General features: G+C 31.2%; 3 protein-coding genes and 1 pseudogene across 3 annotated transcripts; 1 reads left to right on the forward strand and 3 right to left on the reverse strand.

The window, feature by feature from the left end:
- Positions 1 to 2185: 2185 nt before the first annotated feature.
- Positions 2186 to 4984, reverse strand: LOC112489775 (uncharacterized). The gene is made up of 7 exons (XM_060812328.1): positions 4949 to 4984; positions 4499 to 4633; positions 4303 to 4383; positions 4014 to 4078; positions 3210 to 3866; positions 2454 to 2985; positions 2186 to 2338 (listed from the first exon to the last, which is right to left on the reverse strand). Exons 1-7 carry the CDS (start codon positions 4982 to 4984, stop codon positions 2186 to 2188), a joined length of 1659 nt encoding a protein of 552 aa, XP_060668311.1.
- A 263-nt stretch (positions 4985 to 5247) lies between these two features.
- On the reverse strand, positions 5248 to 6972 carry LOC125419158 (uncharacterized). Its single transcript, XM_060812334.1, has 3 exons — positions 6025 to 6972; positions 5738 to 5856; positions 5248 to 5584 (listed from the first exon to the last, which is right to left on the reverse strand). Exons 1-3 carry the CDS (start codon positions 6970 to 6972, stop codon positions 5248 to 5250), a joined length of 1404 nt encoding a protein of 467 aa, XP_060668317.1.
- Positions 6973 to 20258: 13286 nt separating this feature from the next.
- LOC107403637 (cytochrome P450 CYP82D47) lies at positions 20259 to 20651 on the forward strand. Its single transcript, XM_048464478.1, has one exon. It carries the CDS (start codon positions 20259 to 20261, stop codon positions 20649 to 20651), a length of 393 nt encoding a protein of 130 aa, XP_048320435.1.
- Positions 20652 to 22409: 1758 nt separating this feature from the next.
- LOC132803249 (uncharacterized) lies at positions 22410 to 23379 on the reverse strand (annotated as a pseudogene).
- Between the last annotated feature and the right edge of the window lie 2314 nt (positions 23380 to 25693).

Here is a 25693-nt window from a genome sequence, read left to right on the forward strand (position 1 = left end):
TAAATGAAACATCATAAAAAGAAGAAGAAGAAGAAGAAGAAAAGAAATGAATAAGAAATGCAATCTCTAATGATGAGCTGTTAGGAAGCAGTCTTAAATACATTGAAAAGAAATGCCTTGTCGCCCAACACTAGTGTCTATGTAGCCTTGAAAGCAGCTCAAAGGTGGCCCTTGATGCTGACCTTGCTTGCATAATTAATACCATATGCATTGCAAGTTCATCATCAATAAAAACATAATATTCACGGTTATAAAAAACCCAACTTTATTAATTAATTTGATAGAGAAATTTCTAGGATATATGAAATTATATCCAACTCATATGTGTCAAACATAAGATTAGAAAAGGTGGTTTTCCAAATGTACAATCTTACATATAGAAGTCAGCATTGGCTTTTAATTTGATGTAGCAGGTTTGAAAGGGAATGAGTTTTTTGTTTAATATGGATTAGATGGTGAGATATCCCTTCTCACGATGGAGACATGACAAGAGCTTTTATGTTTTCATCACACTCCTTGTCTCTTTTGACAAGGGCAGCCTGGTATTGCCATGTGCACCTGCCAATTTTACAATACAAAATTGGTCATTCGCATTTTAGCAACCAAATATTTATAAGCTAGCTTCTATTTAGTACCTCAAGTCTTATTGGCATGAAAAAAAAAAAAATTAGAGAGAGAAAAAAATTAGTGTCACGGAGTTAATGTGTCTGTGTATTAGGTAGGTATTTGCAAAATATACATCTGAAAGGGTAGATACATTTTAATGCACTTTAATTAGTGTTGCTTCTAAAACCAAAACATTTCAAGTAAAAGCTTGTTTGAGTCAGAGTGAGGAGAGAGAAATGCTAAGAAAATTTGCTTCAATTTCCTTTGTTTTTTGGTCAATTAAATGGAGAATTATAGAATTAGTTCTAAAAATAAATCTACTCATTCCTGATATATTAATTTTACCTCAAATACAAAACAACCGGGATGATACTTTTCTTTCTTTCTAACATACCAAACAACATAAGAAATCAAAATGTATTTCTCCTTAATTCTCACTTTCCATCCTTCTTATTTTATTTATCCTTTTTATTTTTTTTCCTTTCTGTGGAAAATAATTTTATAATTATTACCACCATACAACAATAATACACCTGTATTTGAAGGCAAATGAAAGTTGCATTCTAAATTAGGTTTAAAGAGAAAATGAAAGTAGATTTGCATAGAAAAATTAAAAAACAAACACATATGAAAGATTTTCCCAAATTATCAAACATTTAAGTACAAAAGAGAGGGGCGGGGGGAGGGAAACCCCTATCCATAGTGTGATGAGATGTAACATTATATATATTGTTATTTAAACCATGACATTCATTCAATAATTTTTGAAGCAAGACAAAACATGTGTAAGATAACAACCATGAGATTTGTCTTTTCTCAAACTATATAAATAGAGAATAACCGGGCTTGCTAATGTGGGTTTCTCTTCAAAAAACACATTACAACAACATATGTGTGCGGAAAAGAGAAACCATTTCTGATGGTTGTAATACCGATTAGACATGCCCAAAAAGAAGTCATGTATATAGCAAAGTAGACTTATATATATGATGTTAACAAACAAATTAAACTTCTTTTTTTTCCTTGAATATGTATGCGCTTCACTCTAATATTTTCTTAATAGAAAGCAGACGGTCCTCTAGTGCAAGAACTCGTTCAAAATTTGTCTTCTATGTATCCTTATAGGCCCGCCCAACATCCACTATTGGAGCTCCACAAATTGGGCATTTTCCACTGCTCCATTGCAACTCATGTGCACACTTTAGACAAGTGCACATATGCCCACATCTGAAACAATACAACAAAATTTTATACATACATACATATATATATATATATATCCAAATATATTTTGAATGTTTAATCAAGGAAAAAAGTTTGTAAACTTCAAAATTAAGCAAGTACCTATACAAAAGTGAACACCTCGTAGCATATAGAACAATTGCCTTTCTTTGGTGCCACTTCACGTGATGTTCCTTCTGCTTGAACTGCAATATTCAATTTCCATATGTACTTTTTATATAATAATTACGTACCAAAAAGAACACAGTTTTTAATTGTTGAATTATTGGAGTATAAATGAATGGAAGAAGAATGCTTAACAATGAGCCTATTTCATAATTAGAAGAAATTAATAGAACTAAATGTACAAACCTGAATTAACTTCCTGTTTAATGGATTGTTGCATGGTCATCTGCATGTCCATGCAAACCTTTATTGATTTTCTCAGCTCAGACATTTCATGAGACAGTTGCTCCATATGCCTTCTCAAATCGTATATCGCTTCCAGTTCCTATATCCAGTTAACAAAAATCCAATAGAATTTTGTTAATTTCAACATAAACTTGAGAATCATAGACAGAAAGCAATTGAAGCAGATTTAAAGAGAAAAATTAAAAAGTACTTACAATTGAAGAAGTAATTCTGGCCGGAGAGCATTGCGTAGTACCATGATAGTAAGATTGAGAAGGTAAATGTTGGTGTGGAGATGGAGTTGGAGATGTGGATGTAGCCAGATCAGACTCATCACCCACTTCATTGTCCTGGTATACCCATGAACCAAGTAGAGATGATGGCGGGATTTGCAGTGAAGAAGTGGATTGGTTAATATAATCACTGCCCTCTTGATATTGACCACTATTTACGATTTCTTCTTCTTTTTCCTCCTCCTCTTCCTCATCATTCTCCTCCTCCTCTTCCTCTTGTAGATGTTGTTGTTGCTGTTGTTCTTGTTCCTCCTCCTTCTCCAATTCTTGTTGATGTTGTTGTTGAGTTTCTGCTAGATGCATGCGCCTTTGCAGGAAAGTCATCAATTGTTCATGGTTTTGTTCCTCATCTTCTTCTTCGTTTTCTTGACGTACTTGTCTTTCTAAGTGAGTCACCATTAATCTCTCTATTCTTTCTCTAAAGGCACTGCAATGAAAATTTGATACTGTTCTTCTGCAATGGATGCGTACATAGATCACAAACTCATCACATTGATGGAATGTATAAAAACACATATTCTATAATTATTTTTCTAATTATGAGTCATGAAATTGTAGATTAGATGATCAGTGTTCGTATGTGAATCCACCCATGCTACCTATTTTTGAATTCACTATACTTAGATCTATATTCGAGTTTAAAATAAGGGAATGGGAAAAGGGTGGAGGAAGTTTTACCTTTCGAGTAACCGACATATCTCATTCTCTGAATTGCAGTTATGCATCTTTTGGTACCAGGCTTTCCTACGATCTTCCCAGTGGCTCCTTGGACGTGAGATATCACTAATCCAATCATAGTTGGTTTCTGAATATTGCTGGTAATTGTCTTCGACTTCTTCTACTGCATCATTTGTATCCCAGCCATCAGACAACGTGGTTGAATCTGTTGCTTTTTGCGACTCAACGTTTCCGGTCTCTGAAATTGTTCCTTGCCGTATAATATCAGAACTTGGATTCAAATTTTCTTGAACATCTTCACTTGCATACGACAAGGAATTTTGTTCAAGCACTGGACTTTGCTGCTCAGTGCAATTAGCTTCATGAATGTGTGCACCTTCATTAGGTGTAATGGGGATGGAAGAATTGTCCGAATCTATGGTGTCATTTGCTATCTCCCTTTGAGGGCTTCTTGAATCAGTCTGATTATCACTGTGAGCTGTTGCACCCTGCTGATCGAAACCATTATCGAATCGCTCCCTGGATTCGATGGAGGGATAATTTGTATCCATATAGGCCCGCACAACATCCACTATTGGAGCTCCACAAATTGGGCATTTTCCACTGCTCCGTTGTAACTCATGTGCACACTTTAGACAAGTGCACATATGCCCACATCTGAAACAATACAACAAAATTTTATACATACATACAACTATATATATATATATATATCCGAATATATTTTGAATGTTTAATCAAGGAAAAAAGTTTGTAAACTTCAAAATTAAGCAAGTACCTATACAAAAGTGAGTCAACTTTCACCTCGCAGCATATACAACAATTGCCTTTCTTTGGTGCCCCTTCACGTGATGTTCCTTCTCCTTGAGCTGCAATATTCAGTTTCCATATATACTTTTTATATAATAATTATGTACCAAAAAGAACACAGTTTTTAATTGTTGAATTATTGGAGTATAAATGCGTGGAAGAAGAATGATTAACAATGAGCCTATTTCATAATTAGAAGAAATTAATAGAACTAAATGTACAAACCTGAATTAACTTCCTGTTTAATGGATTGTTGCATGGTCATCTGCATGTCCATGCAAACCTTCATTGATTTTCTCAGCTCAGACATTTCATGCGACAGTTGCTCCATATGCCTTCTCAAATCGTATATCGCTTCCAGTTCCTATATCCAGTTAACAAAAATCCAATAGAATTTCGTTAGTTTCAACATAAAATTGAGAATCATAGACAGAAAGCAACTGAAACAGATTTAAAAAGAAAAATTAAAAAGTACTTACAATTGAAGAAGTAATTCTGGCCGGAGAGCATTGCGTCGTACCATGATAGTAAGTTTGAGAAGGTAAATGTTGGTGTGGAGATGGAGTTGGAGATGTGGATGTAGCCAGATCAGACTCATCACCCACTTCATTGTCCTGGCATCCCCATGAACCAAGTAGAGATGATGGTGGGATTTGCAGTGAAGAAGTGGATTGGTTAATATAATCACTGCCCTCTTGATATTGACCACTATTTACGATTTCTTCTTCTTTTTCCTCCTCCTCTTCCTCATCATTCTCCTCCTCCTCTTCCTCTTGTAGATGTTGTTGTTTCTGTTGTTCTTGTTCCTCCTCCTTCAATTCTTGTTGATGGTGTTGTTGAGTTTCTGCTAGATGCACGCGCCTTTGCAGGAAAGTCATCAATTGTTCATTGTTTTGTTCCTCATCTTCTTCTTCATTTTCTTGATGTACTTGTCTTTCTAAGTGAGTCACCATTAATCTGTCCATTCTGTCTCTAAAGGCACTGCAAAGAATATTTGATACTTTTCTTCTGCAATGGATGCATACGTAGATCACAAACTCATCTCAGTGATGGAATGTATAAAAACACATATTCTATAAATATTTTTCTAATTATGAGTCATGAAATTGTAGATTAGCTGATCAGTGTTCATATGTGAATCCACCCATGCTACCTATTTTTGAATTCACTATACTTAGACCTATCTTGAAGTTTAAAATAAGGGAATGGGAAAAGGGTGGAAGAAGTTTTACCTTTCGCGTAACCGACACATCTCATTCTCTGAATTGCAGACTTCTTCTGCTGCATCATTTGTATACCAACCATCAGACAACGTGGTTGAATCTGTTGCTTTTTGCGACTCAAGGTTTCCGGTCTCTGAAATTGTTCCTTGCCATGTAACATCAGAACTTGGATTCAAATTTTCTTGAAGATCTTCACTTGCATACGACAATGAATTTTGTTCAAGCACTGGACTTTGCTGCTCAGTGCAATTAGCTTCATGAGTGTGTGCACCTTCATTAGGTGTAATGGGGATGGAAGAATTGTCCGAATCTATGGTGTCGTTTGCTATCTCCCTTTGAGGCCTTCTTGATGGTGGGATAATTTATGTTAGTAATGGTATAAAAATAATGCATATGATACAAATACACACACATGTTTGTTACGAATAATGCATTCAAACCTTTAATGAAATGCACATTCTCAAAATACAAGATTTTAGTGAAAAAAGGATTTACCTCAAATGCATGATGGTAGAACTTTGTGGTTGTTTATTGAATTGAGATGATCTTGATTCTGGGCCTTCTTGCTCGTGAATTGCAATGTTGCTCTGTAGCAATCTATGCCGCAATAAAGACTGCACACAAATAAGCAAAAACAGAGCATGCTATGTTCTTAGAAATAGTACTAAATTCAATAGCAATCAATAAATGGAATGTTATTGGATATGAAAGTCAGGACAATCATTGCCACTTGAGTTGTTGTTGCTCCCTTAAAAGTGTTGGTACAAACGAGACTGCATTACCTGAATTTGATCTTTTTGTGGGAATCTCGAAACCAGTCTGCGATCGACCAATTTTTCAAGCTCTCCATGCCTGTCACGCTCTGTTTGCATAGGCAAATCATTAAAAGCCTGTCTCCCTCTGATCCGAGGTGAATATCTAACAGGAGAAAAGCCTCTGTGCTCTAATTGATCCGGAGTAGAGGAACGTTCGTGCTCGCCAGACGGTGATGCATTGGTGCTAGAGTTATCATCACTCAAAGAAGATAATGAACTCTGTACCTGATTAGCAGCTGTGAATCTCCTAATAATATCTGCAACTCCTACCCTTTCACTTTCTCCTGAATCCAGACTTTGTTCCTGAGACGAAGAACAACATGGTTGATCGCTTTGGGCATTCCTTTCGCCATTCCAAGCCGAAAAAGAATCCTCAGTCGCGGGGCAAACATCGAATCTTTCATCAACAGATGAAGCTGCAGAGGATGCAATCTCATTACAACTAGTGCCAGAATCACACCTGCTTGCATTGGAGTTCATACTATGAGACTTGCTTAGCCTTCTCTCCCATATTTGTACAAGAGAAGAAGCCCTAAGGCTTGAGATTTCACCGAGACTATCTGATCTAACCAGAACATTGTTATCTTCTCTCCTAGAAGTTGATGGCCCTGGTGATGAAGTTGCCGAATTTGCCAACCCCAAGGTGTCGACGTCGTTTGTTTGTCTTTCCTCTTCATTGTTGCCAATCCATGAAGAATCTGGATCGTTGATTTGTTGTTGGTTCTGTGAGGTTTCAGGAGAGATTGAAACGCAAGTCTGGAGGTGGTTTCTGACCAAGTTCTTCAAGTTCTTTTGCAATGCTGTTTGCGTGGCTCTGGCATTACTCTCTGCTCTGCATCGATCTCGCCGTTTGTGATCCCTCAAAACACAACCAAATGGTGCACACGAAGCCATTTCAACCTGAGAGGAAGCCATTTTTTTTTTTTCCTAATCAATGCTAACAAAAAATTTACATGTTTGTTTTTGTATTTTTATATTTAATATGTCAGCCAAAAAAAATGCATTGAAAAACAGGCAAAGAAAGAGAAAGGAAAGCAATTTTAGACCTTGTGAAATGGGAGAGACGTATCCAATTGCCCGTTTGCAATTTTGCGATATAGCCTCCTTGTACAGCTGCTAGGGGCAAGACTACAGAGAAACACAAACCAAAAAACAAAGTGGTGAAACTAATGAAAGATTTATGTGTTTTTTCAGCTTTTCAGCGACAGAAAGCAAGAGTGAGACTATAAAAGAGTGTTTATTTATAATTAGGCATTTATTTGGTAATAAAATGTAAAGGGAAACTTTTGGCGAGGAAATGGAATAAAAAGGAGAAATTGGTTTTAAGCCGGTGGTGATGTAGCATAATATATGCAATCTATGGATGCAAATTGCCTACTATAACCTGTGTTTGCTATTTATATCTTTTAATTCTTTGACCATTTTACTGATTTCAAGGCTAATTCATTATGTTACCATTTTTTCAATACTAGCCTTGGGTTAATAAAATGTAAAGGGAAACTTTTGGCGAGGAAATGGAATAAAAAGGAGAAATTGGTTTAGAGCCCATGATGTAGCATAATATATGTAATCGATGGATGAAAATTGCCTACTATAACCTGTGTTTGCTATGTATATCTTTTAATTCTTTGACCATTTTACTGATTTCAAGGCTAATTTATTATGTTACCATTTTTTCAATACTAGCCTTGGGTGTGTTCTGATAGCATTACCTTATATGTCACATTTAAAATTTGTGGCCCATCAAAACCGTACCAAATAAGGATTTCACAATTTCATCATCCTTCAATTGTTGTGCATGCCTTAGATTCCGCATTGTCTAGATTCATCTGATTTTTCTTTTAAATTTTTATAGATTTTTATTATAATTAAAAAATCAATTATAAAACTATGTTATTAAAAGTCAACAAGAAAGAATGCAAAAGATTTGAAATCGAAACTCAATTATTTGTGGTGTTATATATAGGGCTGAATTGAATTGAATTTAAAAATAATTTTATTAGTTATTAAAAGAAAAAAGAAAAGGTTGTATTATAATGAAGTAGTGAAATTCAAAATTTAACGGGTTTAATATATAACTTTTTTTTTGGGAAAAAAAAAAAAAGACTTCTCCTATAACTGTGTTCAAATTGTTTCAATTAATGAAATTACATCGTTTATGTTCATGGTTATGTCAACGATACGGTGGGAACCAATTGTTGGAATTTTAAATCACTTGAAGGCTTTATATAATAATGCCAAAGGATATAAATAAAGAGATCATCAATATTTTCCCCAAAATTGGTATCGGTTACAAGAGATCATCAATATGTTCCAATGGAAAAAAACAAAAAAACAAAAAACAAAAAACATAGATCTAGAGGACTAAATTTAGTATATAATTATATAGAATCAGTTTTTTTTTTTTCTTTTTCATTTCTCTATTTAGGTAAACATTTGTAGGCCAAATTAAAATGTATTTTAAAAAATAATAAAAAAAGTTGTGATTCTCTAATATATTATTTCACAAAGCAATTTTATCTTTTATGGAATTTTATCTTTTAAAACATAATCTTATTATTTCACAAATGTAATTACTTTATGGCCTAAAAAAAAAAAAAAAACTTACTACAATATATATTAGGCCACATATATATATATATATATATATATATATATATATATATTGCCTAACTATATGGTCGGATTCTAACTTTTATATAATATTATGTTGGCCATAAATATTATATGGCCATTGTAGTAAGATTTATATGGCCTAATATAAAACCAATAGTTTATCACATATTATATTTTTTTATTTATATATTTATGTATTCAAAGATATTAAATTTGCTTTACAATATTTGTTTTAAAAAATGCGTCTTCATTTATAATTATGAAATAAATAAAATGTTTTATAGAAAAAATACTATATATACATATATATTTTTATTTTATTTTATAATCAAATCAAAAACAAAATATATTCCTAAACAAATTAATTAAAAAAAGTAAAAAAAAAAAACTCCTTTTCACATATATTATCTCATTCTAAGAAAAAAAAATAAATTTATATATATATATATAGAAAAAATAATATAACATATATAATAATTATCTAATAAGGAATTTATAGTTAAAACACACACACACACACAACGTTTAAAAAAAAAAAAAAAAACAGAGAATTGATACATAATATTGTTTTAACAAAATTTTAAAAAAGTAATTATTTTTTTCTCTACTTGGAATCTCTTCCTTGGGTGTTTCCCTTGTCCATATACATCAAGCATTTTCTAAAATATTTTCCATTTTTAAACGCACGGGTATGTTTCCCTTGTCCATATAAACCAAGATCTTCCAATCTTTTCCAATGTACCCTTGTCCATATAAACCAAGATCTTCTAATCTTTCCCAATTAAAATCGCACGGGTATGTTTTAAGTACGTCTTAAAACAAAAAAAAGAAAAAAAAAAAGAATGAAGACATTTGAAAGGAAATGTCTAACTTTTATATAATATTATATTGTTTCCCTTGTCCATGGTGAAAATTTTAAAAATGGTAGGTTAGAGAATAAAAAAAAATATATATAATATGAAAAGGAAGGAAAATATATATTAGGCCTCCCAAAATTAGTTAAGTTTTGGGATTGTGATTATGATTTTATGCAATTTTTTTTTTTTATGTAAGACAAAATATGGAAACTTAATTGATTTTGATTCACATCTTAATAAGAAAAAAATAAACAATAAAAAAAGCCAATCAATTAACTATTATATATTTGGACAAAATTTGGATACATAATATTATTTTAGCAAAATTTCAAAAAAGTAATTATTTTTTCCTCTACTTGGAAACTCTTCCTTGCACGTTTCCATTGTCCATATACACCAAGCATTTTCTAAAATATTTTCCAATTTTAAACGCATGGGTACGTTTCCCTTGTCCATATATACCAAGATATTCCAATCTTTTCCAATTAAAATCGCACGGATATGTTTTAAGTAAGTCTTTAAAAAAAAAAGAAAAGAAAAGAATGAAGATATTTTCGGGACATGTTTTTAGTCTGCACACAGAAATTAATACCTTTGCCTCTTAATCTAATATAACTTAATTATGTTTTATATATTTGTCAACTTTTGAATGTCCACTGGACAATATTTATCTAATCTAATTTGTTATTTTATGTTTTTTAAGTAAAATTATTAATTTGGGAAACTAAAGTATAATGATAATAATAAACTCATTTAAAGTATAACAAAAATTTAAAATTGTATAAAAATAATAATAAACTCATTGAGTATTATTCAATAAAAAATGACTTCAAAATTGAAAATGACAAAAATTAAATATAATACCAATGTGTCAATAAATTGATAATTTGAAATTAGATTTTTGATTGTCATTTTTAATGCAATCTAAAAATAAAAATAAATAAATAAATAACAAAAAATAAAAAATAAGTTTTCTATGATGATTTTCTAAAATATCATCATCAAAAAGAAGAAAAAACGACACTAATATCGACTATTATGTATAAATTTTTAGCGATGCTTTTTAATAAAACGTTGCTAAAAAAATTTTATAATAGTCTACGCTTTTATGAAAAAAAGTTGATTTTTTTTCTTTTTTGATGATGATTTTTTAAAAAATCATAGCTAAAACTTTTTTTTTTATTTTTTTTTTGAATTTTTGCCTTTAGTATGTTCCTTCTTTTCTCTCAGTTTTAAATTCTCTCTTTTTTTTTTTTTTTTAAGATCATTCTTTGTTATTCCGTTTATTTTTTCCCTTTTGAGCATTGTCCTGAAATTGAACGTAAGTAGAAAGACTTTTTTTTTGTTTTTTTTTTTTTGGGGGGGAGGGGGGGGGGGGGGGGGGGGCGTGGTGGATTTGCTTGGTTAATTAGGTTCTATGAATTTCAATACTGGCTTTGTTCTTTATCTTTATCTTCTCGAATTCAAAAAATGATTATTTTTATTTTTTTATTTTATTATTTTATTAGGGTTTTTGTATACACAGTCACAGGAGTTGGCTTAAGGGGATGTATTCAATTTAGAATTTGAAGGATTTTAAAAGTCTTTTAAAGTTTTAAGGTATTCGATTTATATTTTAAAGGAGTCCATACAAGTCTAATGATATTCGATTCAGATTTTGATGGATTTTATAAAAGTCCATTAAAATCTAGATGTATTCAATTAGGACTTTATAGAATTCTTTTAAAATCTGGTGGTATTCAAAAAGTCATTGATTTTAAAAGACTTTAAAAAATGATGGATTTTAATGGATTTGTTGTAGGATCAAATTTACATGATGCTAAAAGATCATAGGTGCCATATCGTGTTGAAGGCTGTGTGACCAATTGATAAGTTTATCCATAATATAGAGGCTTTAGATTGTAAGGTAAAGTGTGGAATGCCATTATGTTTCTATCTTCTTTCTATCTTCAGTCGACTTGTACTTTATATATACTCAAAAATTAGTGTAGTTTATCAGCCAAATAACTTGGAGAATTAGATGGCACGCATGGCATCATGTTCTTGAACTTTTGATCATGGTGGCATTTATAGACTCATGAAAGCTTCTTGCTCCTCGTTCATATATGTTGACTTATTTTATCTTTCTCTTAGTAGATTGCAAATGGGATCCACTTAATAAATAAAATAAATATAAAATATAAAATGGATTTCTTTTTATTTTATTTTATTTTTATGGGGAATGAAGAAAGGAATGGATTGGTTATGTCTGCTATGCTTAACGTGTTGTTGAAATGGAAATCTATCTTCTATATCAATTAACATAAGATGACATCATTTACTTCATCTTCCTCTAATAATTGTCATACAGAGTCTAATCATTGTCAAACATAAGTGCAAGTCATTACATATCATTTCTAATAAATCTACATATTCTTATAAAAATAACAAATTAATATTGTAGTTATAACAATGATACCTAATAATCCCCAATCATAGTCGCTTTTCCTATAATGCTGCTGCTCTTCTATAGTAATTTTAAGTAGACCTTTCATATTGGAATTCAATTCTCTTACAATATTATTTAGACTAGCCATTTCATTAACCAACATTTCTGTCTCCATATTGTTCATGTTTCCACAAATACGATGTATTTCATCATCCCATACAAACTTTCCACAATATTTACCATTCTGCATAACATTCATATAGTTAATAAATCATTGATCCATTAATTTCGTAACACAAAATAATATATAATTCTGTATCTTTACCTCATTATTATAGCATTTCCAATATTTTCTATTTGGATTTCTTTCTGAATGAGATATATGTATTTTCATATAACCACCACAAAGACACTTTTATTGTCAAGCACTTTTATTTGTACTGGATGTTGACATTGAGGCTGTGCAAATGAAAATCACAAACCAATGCCAGTTAATGAACATGAGTCATGTTTCCAAATCCATAAAGTACCAGCTACTTAACATTCGTGCATAAAATTTTTTCATCAACTCCACCTATTTGATATTTTGAGCACCAAAAAAATAATAATTTTGGATAATCCACATTATTTGATGTGTATGGAAGAAACGGTTTAAGAGGTCTATAGGCGTTCTTCTACTCCAAATGATTGATTTTTTTTTTTCATAATTTTAGGTGAAACAAAAAAAAAAAAAAAAAGAAAGGGAGGGGGGGAAGAAAAGAAGCATGTAGTTTTTCTTATATTGATTATGTAAGCAAACAGACAAACAATTTTACTTGTCAAATATTCTTAATTTATATTATATATATATATATACTTCTTTTTTTTTTTTTTTTTCCATAAAGAGCCTTACCCCCTCTATCCTCTTAAAAACCACAAAATTACTTTCCTACGTTCATATTTTGTAAGCATATTAAAAATCCAAGCAGAATTTACACAGAAAATAGCTAAGCATATTACAGATCCAAAAAAAAAATATCTAAGCAGATCGAAAAATATAAAGTGAGAGTGAGAGAGGAAGAGAAGGAACCTGAAAGTGCTAGAGCTGCTGGGCGGCAAAGAAGGAACCTGAAAGTGGATGAACTGCTAGAGTTGGTTAAGGGATTTAGGAAAGAAAGGAAGAGAGGAACATGCTGGAGCTGGGGCTAGGCAGCAGAAAAAGAAGGAACTTGGAGCTGGTTTTCATTTTTTTCTTTTTCTCGAAAATGGGTGCCAACGCACCATTTCATTAAAACACAGAAATGGATGTGTTTTGTTTTTGTCTTTTTTTTTTTGTGGGAAAATGGGTGAGCTGGGCAGCAGAGAAAGAAGGAACCTGGAGCTGGTTTTTTTTCTCATTTTTTCTAAAATGGGTGAGCTGGGCAGCAAAAAGGGTAGTAGAGAAAGAAGGAACCTAGAGCTGTTTTTTTTCTTTTTTTTTTTTCCCCAAAAATGGATGACTGGGCAGCAAAGAGGGCAATAGAGAAAGAAAGAACCTAGAGCTGGTTTTTTTTTTTTTTTTTTTGCCCCTCGAGAATGGGTGCCAACGCACCGTTTTAGTAAAACACATAAATGGACGTGTTTTGTTTTATTTTGTTTTTTTTTTTTCCCAAAATGGGTGCAAACACTCCGTTTCATTAAATGGGTGATGGAAACGGACGTTCAAGTCCTTTCCATGTGGTGCGGACAGGTCCTTTTCATAGCACTTCTGTATATATATATTTATTTATTTAATTTCATAGAACAGGTCAGGTATAAATTCTCATGATTCAGAGAAGAGAAAAAATAAAAATAAACAACATATACAGATCAATATACACATCATTGATCAATGGCCAGTTTCATATTACACAATCAATATAATAACAACAAATTGGAATTTATTATGCATGAGACTCTGATACCAATTGTTGAAATTAAATAAACACACAGATAGTAAAACAAACATATAAATTCCATTTAATATTAACAATGAATATGTAAAGAAAATACTAACATCCAAACACAGTCATTGATAAAATCATATCTATAATTCCACAAAATAGAAGTAACGTAATAGTAGTGCCTATAATGGACAAACTGTTCTCAAACCCGTCTTTGACTAACCTAAAGTGATCTCTCTAAACCCCAACATAAATACGGTGTGTTTTTTCTCACTTACATTAACAATAAAACCTCAGTATTTTTAATGACTAAAGTCACGTGCAAGCTATATGACTTACCCATTAATTTTAACATATACCAAAATAATAATTTAATAATAAATATAATAATAGTAAAATATGGGTAAGTCAAATGGACCTTTAAAGGAAGTTAGTCTTCCAATCCAATAGGCAAACTGGAGTATTAAAAAGAATGTGTATCGAAGGCATACTACATGATTTAATAAATAAGTCAGTCCCATTAATGGCACAAAGAAGCTCTGTAAGTGAGTAATTGATTATGCCAAGTCCACACAATGTTTATACATATATCTAACAACCATTATTTCTTTTTCTTTTCAAAATAGAATATTGAAAAAGGATGGTCCATGCAGAGAGATCATTTAACAGTCGTAGTTTAAGGGTTTTGGGGTTGCCTTTTCTCATAGCATTAATACTTGCAATTGGTGTATGTACTATTGGTATGGTGGTAAGCTTATCTCTAATGGCTCCCTAATAGGTAGACAATTATTTCAGACAGTAACGATCCTCATAAGTATAGGAAAAGTCATAGCAAATGCTGGAAGTATGACTTGATCTTGCCAAAGGCTTTGACGCTGTTAGTTCCATCTTTGCTATATTAGACAGAGACTCAAAAATTGAGCCTGAAAACCAACAAGGCAATTAACTGAAAATATGAAAGGACATATAGAACTCCATGATGTGCATTTTGCATACCCAACCAGGCCAGACCTTATGATCTTCCATGGCTTCTCAATCAACATTGAAGCTGGAAAATCTACAACCTTAGTACTACAAAGTGGATCTAGGAAATCAACAATCATAGGACTGACTGAGAGATTCTATGACCCACAAAAAGATTCGGTGAAAATCGATGCTCAAGATATAAGATCCTACCATCTAAGATCATTAAGAAAACATATCACACTTGTTAAAAAAGAGCCAACATTATTTGCAGGCAAAATTAGAGAAAACATTGTATATGGAGAACCTAAATAAATCAATGAAATGGAAATCATTTAGGTTGCTAAGATAGCAAGTGCTCATGATTTGATCTCAGGCCTTAAAGAGGGTTATGAAACTTGGTGTGGGGATAAAGGAGCACAATTATTTGGGGGCCAAAAGCAAGCAATTGCAATAGCTAGAGCTATATTGAGAAATCCAACAATATTGCTATTAGATAAGGCAACCAGTGCTCTTGATAGTCGGTCAGGAAAATGGTCCAAAATGCGCTGGAAAATGTTATGGTAGGGAGGACTAGTGTAATTGTGGCTCATAGATTGAGGGGCATACAAAATTATGATGCGATTGTGGTTTTAGAGAAGGGAAAGGTTGTGTAAAAAGGAACCCATTCATCTTTGACTGCCAAAGGTTCACATGGAGCTTACTATTCTCTTTGGAGCGTGCAAAAGTCCAAAGGATCTTCACATGGTTAACCAAAATATGAGGCACAAAGTAACCAAGTGGAATAAGGTTCCAATTTTTTATTTATATGTATTTCAAATTTTTATATGTTGATTACCAAAGCATTAGGTTATATGTACAAGCTTTACCAGGAAATTTATATTTTGAGGAATTTTCTCGCTGAGGTATTTAAGTTTTTTTGGTGAGTTTAAAATGGCCAAATTTAATTGACCAAATCAAACAGGTTGATTAGATTTGGAGTTTCAATTTAAACAAAATATATAGATAAATAAATCCGTAAATTAATCACCACATCATTTGACAAATAATTTAATAAATATAGCATTTTTTTTTTCCAATGCATATCTTTATAGTAGAAAATTCCATCATCGTACTACTTTACTAAACACACGTTTACTTTCATTTTATATGTTAATATTCCATTAAAATATATCAAGTTTAAAAGTAACCAAGTGGATTAAGGTTCCATTTTTTTATTTATATGTATTTCAAATTTTTATATATTGATTACCAAAGCATTAGGTTGTATGTACAAGCTTTACCAGGAAATTTATATTTTGAAGAATTTTCTAGCTGAGGTATTTAAGTTTTTTTGGTGAGTTTAAAATGGCCAAATTTAATTGACCAGATCAAACAGGTTGATCAAATTTGAAGTTTCAATTTAAACAAAATATATAGATAAATAAACCCTTAAATGAATCACCACTTCATTTGACAAGTAATTTAATAAATATAGCTTCTTCTTTCTTTTTTTTTCCGGTGCATATCTTTATAGTAGAAAATTCCATCATTGTACTACTTTACTAAAACACACGTTTACTTTCATTTTATACGTTAATATTCCATTAAAATATATCAAGTAGGGTGGGCAAAATCCAATTCAACCCGTTCAATCCACCCAATCCAATCCATTTTTAACGGTTTGGATTGGATTTTTACATCAATTGGATTGAATTGGGTTCAAAATATTATAAATTGTATGGATTAGATTGGTTATGGATTGGAAATATAAATCCAATCCAATCCAAATAATATATTATATAACTAAAAAATTATATATTTTTTATTTTTTTCATTTTTATATATTAATTTTAGAATATTTTTTTCATTTTTATATATTAGTTTTTAAAATTTTTTTTCTATTTTTATATATTGATTTTTAATATATAAATATATATATATATATATATATATTTTTTTTTTTTCTTTTACATCCCCATATACTAAATCCCAAATTCCAAATTAAATTGTAAGTTATAACCCTAAACTAAACATTTACCTTTGTTGCCGCCCATCACCAGTCTATCACCATCACCATAATATATATATATATATATATATTTTTTTACATCCCCATCATATATATATATATATATATATATCTACATATATTGTATCTAATTGTTATATATATATATATATATATAAATGTTTAAATATAATTTATTGCTAATTTTATTATTTTGATCTTTGTAGAGCTTACAAAATTAACTAAAATTAGTGAATCTGTCAACATTGATTGACTTATGATTTACCAAAGTTTTAAAATTAAAAAAAAAAAAGATTTATGCATTGATATTTGAGTGAATGAATTTTGACGAATGTATTATTTTACATTATTTGTTCTAACAATTTTAATTTGATTTTATAGGAGTGAGATGATGACATTAATGTTTGCTATTTAATAAGTGTATGATATGTATCATTTGCTACATTTTCTTCTTTATTTTCCATTGTAGACTATGTTATATTATTCTAATTGTATTTTATGTTTGGATAATTATAATTTATTATTTATATTTTATATTTGAAAAAATTTTTATTTGTATTATATCTTTATAAATTAGTAAATTTCAAACCGATCAACCAATCCAAACCAAACCGATCATAAATGGTTTGGTTTGGTTTAGATTTAATATTTCAATGGTTTGGTTTGGTTTGTAAACTAGAAAAACCGATATGTATGGATTGGGTTGTATTTCGGTCCAAAACCGAACCAACCCAATCCATGCCCACCCCTAATATCAAGTTTAAATATTTTTCTTTTCTTTCTTCTTAAATTGATGGTTTCTTGAAAGTTTAGTAGGAAAAATAAGTTTGCTTAGGGGAAGAAAATAATAATTAGATACAATAGAATTTTTGTTAAAATGATATTAGAGTTGTTAAGTAAGGTTGATTCAATTGATAAGTTATTCATATTTATGACTGGAAGATCATAAATTTGAAATACTAAAATGGAAAGGGAATTATTATAAAATTATAAAAAAAAATTAAAAATGAAATTAGAGTTTATGTGTAAAATGTAATTCACAGATATTAAAAAAATTTGGCGATGTTTTGGTTGAAGTAAGATAAGCATAAATTCAAAAACTTAGTAAGATATCTCTATAATTTTTTTTTTTTTTTCGCGTGTGTGTATTTAGTAAGATATCTACAGAAAAAGGTAGCATAATAGAAAGAAGTGCTAATATTTATCACGAAATTGATTGCTATTAGCTAGTGTTTAATATTTTGAACTATATATATGCAATGAAAAGAATCCTTTACTTTCTTTGGAATTCATTCAGGTCAAAATAACTTAGAAAAAAATAGTTGACGTAAATTTTTTATCCTTTAATTAAAGGATAATTTAATACTTATCCAAAAGTAATGTCACCTTGCAATATTAAAGGAAACATGGTATTAACTTGATAAAGGATTTTGAACTGAAATACATTCAATTTTTTTATCTTCCTTTTTTTTTTTCTAATAAAGAAAACTAACTAAAATCTCAAATATTTAGCATCCAATTTGTGGACATGAAAAGTATTGCAAAATTTTCTATATAGCAAAATTTCTATGGAAAAAGTCTATATAATACATCCATTTCTAAAATTCTACAACTTCACCTTCTTTGCATACTCCTACATCAATCATCAAGGTGCTATTCTTCTTTGTTGATAAAATTCTGCAACAGTTTCTTCTTGGAGACTGTTTCATTTTTCAACAAACAATAAATAGCATTTATTAAATCATAGAAAACATTTTTCAAAAAACAACTATTAACAACAATTTAGACAACATTTATAACTCTCTTCTCTAACGACAACATTTTTATAAGTAACAAAAAAATCAAAACAACAAGTAACTAACGTGTCTGATTGATAACACTTCCATTTTTGGTTTTTAATTTTTGATTTTTTTATCTATTATGCATAATTTACTTATATCGAATGTTTGCTATTAATATTAATCAGAGGTAATTTGAATTTTACAATGCGTCTCTAATAACTATAAACTTTTAACCAAAAAAAAAAAAAAAAAACTATAAACTTAAAGGGAAAGAAAAATAAAAAAATAAAAAATCCAAGTGAAAACCATTTTAGATTGTGTTTAAGTTGAGTTGGTAGCTTTTTTTATATTTTTAAATTTATAGTTAATTGATATCAAACAAACTCCGACTACTCCTGATTAATATTAATAAATATTTAAAGTAAATAAATTATACATAATTAAATAGAAAAAATCGAAAATCAATATTCAATGTGCTACCAAACAACGCATAAACTATTACTTTACGTTAAATTGGTTTTTTATTTTCTTCTTATGAATTGGTATCTGTTATATTATTTGTCCCTCGTATGCAGTAAAAATCATATTGGCATACGGTAAAACTAATTGCTTTAAGATATGGGGCCAAAAACCAAATAGCAAAAAGCCAAAACGCCAATATAAAAATAAGAACAAAAACAAAACATGAGGGCTTTGAAATTTACCTTGTCCCAAAGATTTGGGTCGGGTCTTTTATGAACCACTACTTTCTGAATCCGAAATGGATTAGCCATTTTCCATTCGCACTTTGGGCTTCGTGCCCGATCCGAAATATACTCAGTAATGGTTTTGTTGGTTTTTGAATAAAACACCGCATTGGACAAGTAATATACAAAAGGTTTCTGACACTTATGCTCGAAAAATGGGCGGGTATTGAACGGGTACCCATTTTCGTCATAGGTCCGATACCAATTGAGCATGGTCCGACCCGGAATTTCCATATCTCGGGCCTTGATAAAGCCCCGGATTATTTGCACAGAGAAGCCCCAAGAAACCGACACGGTCCAGCGCCGCCTTCTGTCATAACAAATAGATTGTTGCATAAGCCCAGCAGAGTCCAAGCTCATTGGGCGTCTTAGCCTTTCAATTGCTTCAATGGGACCCATATTTGGGAATATGGGTTTCACCACTTCCAGGTGGTGGATTGAAACTAGAGGTGTCACTGGATGTGCTGCAAAAAGCCCAAACAAGTTGCCGTACACGTCAAACTGCAATGAGAGAGAAGAAGGGGAAAAAAAGAAAAAAAAAAAGGGTCAACCAACAATTTTTCTTTAAAAATAAAAAAATATTACAATTCCTTATTAAAGTGAGTAATACAATACAACAAACTTGAAATTAATTTATTAAATTTTGAATATCAAATTATATATGTTAGCTACTAAAATTATTGAAGGACAAATAGAAGTTAAACTAATATATCGTTTGATAAACAAGTTTGGTGTCCAGTCTATATATTAATCTATTATCTTATATTTAATTAGCTTAGCTACCACATGACACGTAAAAAAGAAAATTGCATTAAAAAATGAAAAGAAAGAAAAAATTGAGTGGTAGACAGTGGTAGCAGAAATTACCGGGGACTTGACTCTGAACGTCGTTCTTAGAATGGTGGCTGGGAAGCGATACTCTTCTTCTATTGGTATTGCTGCAGATGAGAGAGAATCGCAGCGGGTGTTGCAGAACGCACTCCGGGAATTCTTTCATTTGTTGGGCATGTTCGTTCCAAGAGATCTCATTCCTTTTCTTGGGTTTTTAGATTTGGGAGGATATGAGAAAGCCATGAAGAAAACTGCGAGAGTATTAGATGATGCACTTAATAAATGGCTGCAAGAGCATAAAAGAAAGAGAGAAGGTGGAACTCAACTGGTTAACGAAGAACAAGACTTTATGGACGTGATGCTTTCTATGCTTCGGGAATCAGACCATGCCAGTTTTGCTTGTATGAAACTATGGGGGATAACACTAAGGTGTTTTTCCTGTTTAGAGGTTGGATTTTAGCATGTGGTATTGTGCAAGTTGAAAAACATAACAGATGCAACACTAATGGTTTTAAGATGAGTGGATTGCCAGAGTAGGTGGTCTTTAAGATTTGGACGCTATTTTTCGGTTATCTTGAACCCAGAACTCAAGCATATTTGCTCTAACTTGAATCTTTTTCCTTGTTTTGCTATTTATTATGTATTTATTCGTTATTGTTAAGTATTCTTTCTAGCATCTCATCTTTGCCAATTATTAAAATTGTTAATGGGAAAGATTTTTCTTTTTGCTGTGTCAAATATGTATATTGTCTAATAATTTGACTCTACCCTTTATTAAGACTCTTTACACAATGTTGTATTTACTCTATCGCACTTTACGTTGGTAAGAATACTTGTCTATATTAATTAGAGATGTATGTTTGTTCATATAAATGCTATTTATATTTAATGTGTTACATGTTTGATTCATATATATGTATGAAATTATTTGTTTATTTGATACATTTGAATAAAATGTTCTCTCAAGCAGTGAGAGTTTAATAATTTCAATAACATGCAGATGAAGATGATGCTTAGCTTGTGTCCCTAATGATTGCGGGATTTTCAGAGAACATTTTCATCTTTTGCGAGAATGACGGTCCTGAAAGTTGTGGGCGCTTGTTTGCTTCAAATTAGTTCATCTGTTTGTAACGCATTAGAGACCTCATTTTTTTTTCCCCCCCTTCATTTTATAAATTTTGCTACACATAAAAGATGCTTGAATGATGTAAGCTGGTGGATGCAGTAATCACTGTGCGCGCTAATAAATTAAACAAATGGAGCGAAATTTTTCTTGCTGTAACATCGTGTGTTTATATAGGGTAAACATATATGGCCAATGCAAGGTAAACATGCATTGGGTGGAAAAAGTCAAAAATAATATTATAAGGTTAAGGAAAATATTTAACATTGTCTTGTTAAAAATATATATATATATATATATATATTCATCTTCATGAAACACGTACGAGGACTTTTAATTTTTTTAAATTTTTTAACTTTATTGGATTCTAGACTCCAAATATAGAAGTGTGGTTAGACCAAACATAGAAATATAATTTTAGAATAATATACAAATAAGAATTTCCTATAAGTGGATTTTACTTTCATAAAATAAAGTTCCTTTTCCTGTTTCTTTAGTTGTCCTTGGAATGTTCTAAATGAAGGCTTATAGATTCTAGTGTTGACTCTTTTCCTTTTGATGATGATTTTTTAAAAAACCATAGCTAAAAATCTCTTTTGATTTTTGATTTTTTGAATTTTTGTCTTTAGTATGTTCCTTCTTTTCTCTCTTTTTTTTTTTTTTTTTTTTTTTTTTTTTTTTTTTTTTCTCGTAAGGTCAATCTTTGTTATTCTTTTTATTTTTTTCCCTTTTGAGCATTGTCCTGGAATCGATTTTTTTTTTTGGGGGTTGGGTTAAGGGGCAAGTGGTGGATTTGCTTGGTTAATTAGGTTCTATGAATTTCAACTAGATACATACCCGTACGATGCACGGCATATACAATTGCTATATATTATTTTGATAATAAATGTAAAAATGAATTATAATCAAATCATATATAAAGTATTATAAAAATAATATTAAACCAAAATTTTCAATTTAACATAATTAATTTAAATTTTCAAAAACTTCTTCAAAGACCACATTAGTGGTTGAATTGATAGGTTTTCCATTTTTATCATAAATGAATATCTTCAATCTTTTTCTATTTGTAATTTTGGAGACTACAACATATAACTATCCATGACTGAAAACTGGTTTTTTAATAAAAAGTTCGACATGCGAAAGAGGTTGACCTTGGCTCTTATTAATAGTCATAGCATGTGATACAACCAAAGGATATTGTCTTCTTTTAAACTTAAAAGGCAACCTTGGGTCCGATGAAGTTAAAGTCATTTTTGGAATAAAAACTTTAAACCCGGGCATTGCTTCCTGAAATAACTTTTCCTTTGAGAACATGATTGCCAAGCCTTGTAATGACCAATCTAGTCCCATTGCACAACCCCAAAGAATTATCGACATTTCTTAATAGCATAACGGGGACATCGACCTTCAATTTCAACTGATGATTAGGCATCCCGGAGCATTTTATAGCATTTAAAAATTCAGGTGTATGAAGATCTCCTATAAGATCAATGTTCGAATCAGATCTACAAGTTGCATAAGAACTTAAACATGTATTTTCCTTAGTTCGATTAAGGGAATTCACATAGTTATTTATGGATTCAACAATGTCAAGAGTCAGAGCAAGTATGACTCTTTCTTGAAAATATGATGGGTCATTAATATTCTCTGAGAAAGAAGGATATGTGCTATTTACAATAGATGCAGCTGAATCTTCTGTATCCTTTATCAAAAGATCATCAGGTATATCAATCATTGCATGACCATCATTCGGACCGCCAATTGTTCCATCTCCGCTACTTGATATCCATTCTGAAAAAGCCTTCAATGTCCGAGTCAATACTTTGAAGTCTCATGTTCTTTGTCAACTTCAAAACTTTACAATATTTCCACAAATATGATAAAGTTGCGAGAACAATGTCTTGCCTACTTCATTTTGGGATAACAGGCAAATTTGTTTGAAATCTCCTCCAAACACAACAGTTTTACCTCCAAAAGATTGCTCCAAACTTAGTGGATTGCTAAATCTTAAAATATCCCTCATAGTCCTGTCCAACACTTCAAAACAATATCTATTCATCATAGGTGCTTCATCCCAAATGATAAGTTCGGTTTTGACAATCAACTCAGCAAGTGGACTACCTTGTTTAATGTTGCAAGTTGAATCTTCATTTGGAGCAAGAGGTATATCAAACCTTGAATGTGCTGTCCTACCTCCTGGTAGAAGGATAGATGCTATACCACTCGATGCTACAGTCAACATAATTTTAACTTTTGATCTCAATGCTGCTGATAGAGTTTTCTAGACAAAAATTTTCCCAGTACCTCTATATCCATACACAAAGAATATACCAGATTTGATACCTTCAACAGCACCCATAATTGTTTCATAAACATTTTTTTATTCAACTGTGAGATTTGATACAAACTTATTATGGTCTTCAGCCAAAGCAATTCTATCATAACGCAACTCGTCCTGTATAAGCCTATTTTGGCAGCAAGAAACATCAATGGTACCAAGGAAATGCATCATTGGAAAGTCACGAATACTTTTTCCACTACTCCGTAAGATCTTCTCAATCTCTAGAAGAGTGTAATTTTTTATCTCTTCGTCAGTCAGATGCAAATCTGTCAAGTAGAATAAATAAACAATCAAATTATACTAATCATTATTATTATGTAAATAAAAACATTAAAGAGCATATAAAACCTTGATGATGGAGCATGTTGCATTGTCTGTAGAGTATATCATCTGATAGATACCGCCAACTTTGTTCCCAAACAAATTCAGGCCTCGTTAATGAATCTGACAGCAACAAAGTTGCAAATAGATTTCTTAAATAATATGCAGATCCTCAATGGCTTGCTTAAGCTATACCATCAAAATATTCTTTATCATCATCTAACAAACCAAGTGCATAGCAAGCATCTCTTAAAGAATTATATTGAATGCCATTTCTATTCATTATTTCTTCAAAATTTCTTAATCCCCGAACTATGTTAAGAAGTATTCTCAAATAGTACATGTCACCGCATCCTGGAGGCACAAAAAACATTCGTCCAATTGCAAATCCATGCTTCCTTGGATGCCATGCCCTTTCTGAACTCTTTTATACAAATCTAGTAGGAAACTCTGCATAAGTCAACTCCCTCGCTTCAACATATTTTTTATTTGCGTCCATCAAAGCTGAAAACATCGATTTGCTCACGGTATTTCGATTCATGATAGCATCAATTGAATCAGTATCTAGAAATATTATGTTTTTCTCATTGGGAAGATGGAAATTCAATCGCTCAACTGCAGGATCTCTATAATGAATATCAAAACCAAAAATTCTCCAATCTGCCTCGCATGGTGAAATATACCTGCAATCATAATACATATTTATTTCATCCATGTGACCATGCACATTACTGTCATTAGCACTTCCATAAAAAGTTGCGGTGACCTGATCATGTCTTTTATTGACATATTTAAAAAGATACTTAATAGATCTTGACTGATTACACCACTCAACATTCATATGAGCACCATACTTCAAAAGTAAGTAATGGTTATGCGGAACGACATATCTATTATCCAAGGCAATTCCATTCTTTTCAATTGTTCTTCCGTTGTCTCTCCTTCTATAAATTGGATATCCATCTTCATCAATTGTAGTGCAATCAACATACCTTTTGGGGAAATGTTTTGTACATCTTCCATCCAATATACATGGAGAATTTTTTCTTAAGCTGCCGCATGGTCCATGCATCATCAAATTTTTAATTGCAACATATTATTTTGGATCATTTGCTTCATCGGGAATTTCGACTGAAATGATCTTATCAATATCTTCACCTATTGGACATTTGTCTTCTTGATATAAAAAAAGCAGTGTATGTGCATGTGGCAATCCACGTTTTTACAACTCAACGGTGTATATTCTTGTAGCAACGTATTTTAATATTAAAATTCTGATAGCAAACATATATCATCAATTATATATATATATTGTTGTAGGATTATATTTATATTAGTTAAATAATATTATTTAAAGGATGCAATTTATAAAAAAACATTCATCAGATAAATATGAAAAATTACCTGCTTTGACTTTTCCAAATATCTTGTTTTGTCTGAGATCTTTTACCAACTGATCTAGCTTGACTTTGAATATCCTACAAAGTATATCTAGCTGGTCTTCAGGTTTTAAACCTCTACTTTCTACAAAATGAACAACCTCTGGCCATTTTGGACTACATGTAAGTGTGATAAAAAGCTCAGGGTATCTAGCCCATTTACAAATTGCCATTGCATCTTGGTAATTTTGAATCATGTATCGTGCCCCACCTGTAAAAGAAGAAGGCAATATAACACGTTTTCCTTGTGAAGAAGCATCTGTTTCTCCTCTTAA

Source organism: Ziziphus jujuba, chromosome 1 (assembly GCF_031755915.1).
Source record: "Ziziphus jujuba cultivar Dongzao chromosome 1, ASM3175591v1".
NCBI classification, from domain to species: Eukaryota; Viridiplantae; Streptophyta; class Magnoliopsida; order Rosales; family Rhamnaceae; genus Ziziphus; species Ziziphus jujuba.

Bases quoted from the DNA above. Each gene is read 5' to 3' on its own strand.
- LOC107403637 (XM_048464478.1), top strand. From the start codon at position 20,259: ATGGTGGCTGGGAAGCGATACTCTTCTTCTATTGGTATTGCTGCAGAT.
- LOC125419158 (XM_060812334.1), bottom strand. From the start codon at position 6,972: ATGGCTTCCTCTCAGGTTGAAATGGCTTCGTGTGCACCATTTGGTTGT. The intron at 5,857-6,024 runs GTAATGCAGTCT...ATTTGTGTGCAG, and splicing joins CACAAAAAGATCAAATTCAG to TCTTTATTGCGGCATAGATT. The intron at 5,585-5,737 runs GTAAATCCTTTT...ACCATCAAGAAG, and splicing joins TCTACCATCATGCATTTGAG to GCCTCAAAGGGAGATAGCAA.
- LOC112489775 (XM_060812328.1), bottom strand. From the start codon at position 4,984: ATGGACAGATTAATGGTGACTCACTTAGAAAGACAA. The intron at 2,986-3,209 runs GTAAAACTTCCT...CATCCATTGCAG, and splicing joins ATATGTCGGTTACTCGAAAG to AAGAACAGTATCAAATTTTC. The intron at 2,339-2,453 runs GTAAGTACTTTT...AACTGGATATAG, and splicing joins CCAGAATTACTTCTTCAATT to GAACTGGAAGCGATATACGA.